This window comes from Gymnodraco acuticeps, unplaced genomic scaffold, assembly GCF_902827175.1.
Source record: "Gymnodraco acuticeps unplaced genomic scaffold, fGymAcu1.1, whole genome shotgun sequence".
In the NCBI taxonomy this organism is placed as follows: Eukaryota; Metazoa; Chordata; class Actinopteri; order Perciformes; family Bathydraconidae; genus Gymnodraco; species Gymnodraco acuticeps.
Window position 1 is genome coordinate 39,234 of NW_022990567.1, and position 6,394 is coordinate 45,627.

At 39.9% G+C, this 6,394-nt stretch overlaps 1 protein-coding gene across 1 annotated transcript; it reads left to right on the forward strand.

The window, feature by feature from the left end:
- The first annotated feature begins 1,136 nt into the window (after positions 1-1,136).
- Positions 1,137-4,840, forward strand: LOC117553800 (extracellular calcium-sensing receptor-like). The gene is made up of 6 exons (XM_034227870.1): positions 1,137-1,330; positions 1,509-1,806; positions 1,941-2,735; positions 2,906-3,133; positions 3,339-3,462; positions 3,933-4,840. Exons 1-6 carry the CDS (start codon positions 1,221-1,223, stop codon positions 4,838-4,840), a joined length of 2,463 nt encoding a protein of 820 aa, XP_034083761.1. The 5' UTR covers positions 1,137-1,220.
- The last annotated feature ends 1,554 nt before the right edge of the window (positions 4,841-6,394 follow it).

The window sequence follows — 6,394 nt, forward strand, 5'->3', positions numbered from 1 at the left end:
TGCATGTTTATATAACAGTTATTTCATTTGGAGGAATAAAAAGTGTGCAACCCTCTGACCTTTGAATGTTCTTCCTATGTTTGACGTGTAAGTGCATTTGCAAATTAATAATGCTCTATTTGTTTAACTACTGAGAGTAGCAGTGCAGGAACTCTCAGGTAGGCTGACCGATGATTTTGAAGAGATGGTCATCTGATTTTAGGTGTCAATGAAGACTGATCTGGCTGCCTGTCAGTGTAGATGGCCTACTGATGATCTGGCTGTGTATCTGCAAAGATGGCACGTGAATGCTTTCTTCTAGGAAGAACGTCCTGCCAATGGCAAGGTGAGACATGGCCGAAGGATGTCAAGCTTACTGGTCAACAGGTCGACTGAAGGCTCACAGGGTTCAGAAAATACAAGATCAGTCAGAAAGTAGTTGGGCTAGCTGGCTTAGGGAAGGCAAGGCAGAAGGCATGATCCGAATGGCTACCGAGGCCATCGGCTTACTCTACTGCACATTTCCTTAGATCAATGTTATGCTTTTTTATTTATGCATTTTATTTCTAATCCTTAGGTAGATTTCTTAAAAAACAAAACTGTTAACTGAAGTTGAAGCTGCCAAACCTAAAACATACCATCCAGGCCCGCCCCTCCCTACACGCAGATCACGCAGACTGCGTGGGGCCTCATCTGATGCGCAAAAGCGGCGCAATTAAGTGCGCCACAGTTCCGGCGCTGCGAGGCTCCGGCGCTCACAGTTCACGTGCATGGCATGCTCCAAGCTGGCTTTATCTATAAATGGCAACTTGGAAATAGGCCATGGATTTTGGGTTAGAAAAGTTTCAAGATATGATCTTTTGAGAAATAATTGAATAATAGTTGTTTTTTTAGCAGATAAATCGAGAGCACACAAGTACCCGTAAGTTTGGTAAGGCAAATAACCCTTTTCCTGTTTGGCGCCTCCTTCCTTTGCCCCCAAGTCCACAGAGATAAAACATCAATGTTCCATTATTCTTTCCCAAGTTTCTCCAAAATATATAAATACAAGTGCCCAATTTAAATTTACATTGGGGTTCATGTGATGCCAATTAATTGTTTTGGCTCACTCAAACAGTATGTCATCCACACAGAGGTGGCCGGAGCAGGGATGGGCACTCTTACATCTGTTGCTGGTGGTATCTTTCTCTCAGGCTGAGGAGCCAGTGTGCACACAGAGAGGAGACCCTGAGATCCCTCGGATGTTTAAGGATGGGGACATAATGTTGGGGGGAATCTTCTCTTTCCACAGCAGCTGGAAGAACAGACGGGATTCCTACATGGACAAACCACTGCCACTGCAATGCACCAGGTAACAGTATACCATATCAATATTCTGCTTCAAATTTCTGAAAGGGTAACATTGAATATTTAAATGAGATATACACCTGTTGTGTTTGATTTTATCATCAAATACTTCATTGTACTGTGCCACTCTTTCTTCGGCATGGCATTTTTTTAACTGATTATTATTAACTGTTTGCATCAAGCTTGGATTTCAGAGGGTTCCAGTTTGCCCAGGCTATGCTATTTGCCTTAGAGGAGGTTAATAACAGCACAGACATATTGCCTGGCATCTCTTTGGGCTATAGGATCTATGATTCCTGTGGCTCAATTGCCAAAAGTGTGAGGGTTGCATTGGCCTTTGTAAATGGAAATGAAGTTGTATCACAACCCTCTGAAGTACCATGTAAAAGACCTGCCCAAGTGCAGGCCATTATGGGAGAACGTTCTTCCTCTCCTTGCATGGCTATGGCTACTGCCATCGGACCCTTTCATATTCCAATGGTGGGTAAGATTGTTTGATATTATTAATATTCAACTATTGCAACTATGTATAGCAAAAGGGATTGTAGTTGGCTGTATAACTACTTTATATTCTGAATCTTTACCTTGGGATATAACTTGTTTTTTTCTTTTAGATCAGCCACTTTGCTACTTGTGCCTGTCTCAGTGATAAATCCAAGTACCCATCCTTCCTCAGAACAATACCCAGTGACTACTACCAGAGCAGAGCCCTGGCACAGCTGGTTAAGCATTTTGGTTGGACTTGGGTTGGAGCTATTAGAACAAATGATGATTATGGAAACAACGGTATGGCCACATTCACAGAAACGGCCCAGCAGCTTGGCATCTGTCTTGAGTACTCTGTGTCCTTCTTTAGAACCGATCCACCAGACAAAATACAAAAGATAATTGACATTATCAAGGCTTCCACTTCCAAGGTGATCATTGCTTTCCTCTCCGGCATGGATTTGGATGTGATACTACATGAATTTTCTCACCACAACTTGACTGGGTACCAGTGGGTAGGATCTGAGGGCTGGATCTTTGATTCACAAATTGCAGCCGTGGATAAGCATCACATTCTAGACGGTGCTATAGGCCTGTCCATCCCCGAAGCACATGTCAGTGGCATGAGGGAGTTCATGTTGGATGTGAGGCCGCTCAATGTATCTAGTAATGAAATGTTTACAACGTTTTATGAGACGTTATTTAGTTGTAAATTCAAGCAGTCAAAGTCTTCATCAAGAAATCAGAAAGAATGTACTGGACGTGAAGATTTGACTGAAGTGCAAAACATCTTCACCGATATGTCTCTGATGCCTATCTTTAACAATGTCTATAAAGGAGTGTATGCTGCGGCCCACGCACTTCATTTTATCCTCAGCTGTAACAAAACATGTAACACCAAGGTGCAGCTAGATCCATTTACGGTGAGTTGAACACCAATGTTACTGAAGTTTTTACATCAAATCACATCAACAAGGAACATGTTTACAATAACGTAAATTAAACTTTTGCTGTCTCTCATGCTTTTAAAACACTTGGACCACAACACATTCTTCAAAATTATGTTCTGCATTGACGGATATTTGTTTTTCAGATTTTACAGCACATAAGAACTATTCAGTTTAAAACAAAGGAAGGAGAAGAGGTTTACTTCAATGAAAATGGAGACCCAGCAGCAAAGTATGAAATTATAAATTGGAAGCCAAGAGAAAATGACATTGTGGAGTTTGTCACAGTTGGCCTTTATGATGCATCTTTACCTGCAAACAAACAGCTCCATCTGCAAAATGAGTCTATAACTTGGACACAGAACTCCCAACAGGTAAAATACCGTAAGATCACTGTTGTTGCTAATTACAGTCTTTTTGTTTCATTATAAATATGAAATTTACACTATTAGTCATGCACGTCATAATGTATGTTTTTTTATGCATAAACATTTTAAATAGAAATATGCAAAGGCAACATAGTAATCAAAGGGAAGGCCGATCTTTTTCTTTCTTCTCATAGTCGATTTGATCCCACAGGTGCCTGTGTCAGTTTGCAGTGAAAAATGTCTTCCAGGAACTCGCAAGGTTCTCCAAAAAGGAATGCCTGTCTGCTGCTATGACTGTATAAGATGTGCAGAGGGAGACATCAGCAACATTACAGGTGTAGTTACATAAATGCAAGACAAAACATGTATCGTTCATTTTAAGAAATTGCAGTGGGTTTTTGGGGGATTTAAAAACCATGCAGTCCTTTAAGAAGAAAAAAACACAATATCGTTACATAACCAATAATTGCAAATGATACATATACAGACACTGAGACAGAATTCTGAAGTCAGCAATATAAATATATGCAAAAGTATTCCTAAGGATTAATGCATTATGTTAAAACACCAATGCAAAATAAATGTTTCTACTTCAAGTATTCCTAAAATAAATCATTTCATTATTCATAGAAATTCATAGAAATCCCTACGAAGAACTTGTGATTGTACAAATAAGCAAAACATTGTATATACTTATTAGTTGCTGTACTGTCTTGTATGCTTAGAAAATATGCAACGTACTGTAGGGACAAATAAAAAAAAAATAAAAAATTATACATAATGTTTACCACATTCTTTTTTTCAGATTCTGTCACCTGTGTGCGGTGTCACCCTGAGTTCTGGTCAAATGAAAGAAGAGATGCCTGTGTAAAGAAGGAGGCAGAGTTTCTGTCATATGAAGAGATTATGGGAGCGCTGCTCACTGCAGCATCCTTATTTGGAACATGCATCACAGTTGTTGTGGCATTGATTTTCTTCAGATACAGGAAAACTCCAATTGTCAGGGCTAACAACTCTGAGCTGAGCTTCCTGCTGCTCTTCTCCTTGACTCTGTGTTTCCTGTGTTCTCTGACATTCATCGGTCGGCCCTCAGATTGGTCTTGCATGCTGCGACACACTGCATTCGGCATCACCTTTGTCCTCTGTATCTCTTGTGTTCTGGGGAAAACTATAGTGGTGCTAATGGCCTTCAGGGCTACACTTCCAGGCAGTAATATGATGAAGTGGTTTGGGCCTGCCCAGCAGAAATTAACTGTTCTGGGTTTCACTCTAATACAAGTAATGATATGTATCCTCTGGTTAACAATTTCTCCTCCTTTTCCTTTTAAGAATTTTAAAGACTTCAAAGACAAAATAATGCTAGAGTGTGCTTTGGGCTCAGCTTTGGGCTTTTGGTCTGTACTTGGGTACATAGGACTTCTGGCCATTTTATGTTTCATTCTTGCTTTTCTGGCTCGGAAACTGCCTGACAACTTTAATGAAGCCAAGTTTATAACCTTTAGCATGCTGATATTCTGCGCTGTATGGATCACTTTCATCCCAGCGTATGTAAGCTCTCCTGGAAAGTTTAGTGTTGCTGTAGAGATATTTGCTATTCTGTCCTCCAGTTTTGGACTGCTCTTTTGTATTTTCATCCCAAAATGTTATATCATCTTACTCAAACCAGAGAGGAATACAAAAAAATATATAATGGGAAAGGGAGCCCTAAAATAATTATGGAACCCTACAATTATATTTGTTTATTTTAGTGTTTCTAACTGTGAGTTGTTTTACTGTGAAACGTAGCATATTGAGATGATTCCTTGCAATAGAATAAAAGTTTAAACCAATATGTATATATCCAAATAAAAAAAGAATAAAATGATATGCAGACCCAAAATACCAATCTCCTATGTGATTTCAGATTAATTGCCAGAAATTGTTATTCAAATAAAAAAATCAACATTGTCCCGCATAAAACATTTGACTAAACTTAAATTTCATCTTGTCTCCTGAGACTTATTTTCAAGCAGGAAAATGCCCTTCTTGTTATTGATGGTGTATAAAGGGGTGTTATGAGCTCTCAAGCAGATTGGCGCGACCTGAAGAGCACAGCCATGCCCTAACTGAGGCCGCTCCTTTTGGTTCTGCTAATGGGGAAGGGGGACTCTGTGTGCTGACTGCAAGACTCAGCACAACCGCCTGAACTGTTCCAAGCATGTCTCCACACCTCTCCCCTCAGCATATGCTGGAAACTTCCCCTCAGGCCTGTTGCATCATGATAACCATAATTATGCCATGGAGGCAGGGCCGGCCCTAGACTTTTGGGGGCCCTAAGCGAGCTTGGGGGCCCCCCTCGCTCTAGCGCGTTCTCACTTCACACAACACGGAACCAACTTTTGTCTTATGATGTTAGTATAAGCACACATATTGTATACATAAGCATGTAAACACCGTGGACCTAACATCCTCTAGGGGGGTCCTCACCTCCTCTAGGGGGGTCCGGGGGCATGATCCCCCGGGAAGATTTTTTTTTAAATATTGATGTTAAAAGCATCAATCTGGTGCACTTTGAGAGCAAAATTAAGAGATCTATGGATACATCTTTCAACACCCATATGAAACAGAACTGTAAACAGATTTTTCTTTATGGATAATTTACAAATCACTCCTCTTTCAAACTGTATTCTTGTTTTGTCCTATAGTATTTCATAACTGTTTTTCATTTATTCTCTCTGGCTGTCCATCTCATAATGTTCACATAAAAACTAGTTGTCAATAGGAATATCATTCAGAAGAATTATAATTTAATGCAAAAATCTGTCACAAAAAGAGGTTGCACATTTACATTCAGGTGTTGTTATGGCAACGTCAGTGGCCAAACAGCCACATTTACTGCTGCAAATACGTTCAAACATGCTGTCGATACGTAAAGCAGTGGCAACTATGCCACCATTTCAGCTGACTTTTTCTCAGAAATACTGTCACATAACATCCATATATTTCAGTGCTATGTTGATGCTTAGCTAAGCTAACTATGAAACACTTTAACTGACAGGACTCAGGATCAACTGTGTACTGTAAGGTAGCTTCTAGCTTCATGTCGAACAGTAAGTCATTATTTCCCAGAGAGCTTTCTTTGAAATCACTAGGTTCTGTAACGCTAAAAAACATTACATTTAGATTGTATGACAAAGTGTTTATTTAATATATCTGGCTAGCTATAGCTACTTGCTAACAGTTTAGCTTACCCCCGTGATTCAAAGTAACGTCAACGTAGCTGTAATT

Excerpts from the sequence above, each read along its gene's own strand:
- LOC117553800 (XM_034227870.1), top strand. The coding sequence starts at position 1,221 with ATGTTTAAGGATGGGGACATAATGTTGGGGGGAATCTTCTCTTTCCAC. Across the intron at positions 3,134-3,338 it reads GGACACAGAACTCCCAACAG|GTGCCTGTGTCAGTTTGCAG; the intron begins GTAAAATACCGT and ends TTGATCCCACAG. Across the intron at positions 3,463-3,932 it reads AGACATCAGCAACATTACAG|ATTCTGTCACCTGTGTGCGG; the intron begins GTGTAGTTACAT and ends TCTTTTTTTCAG.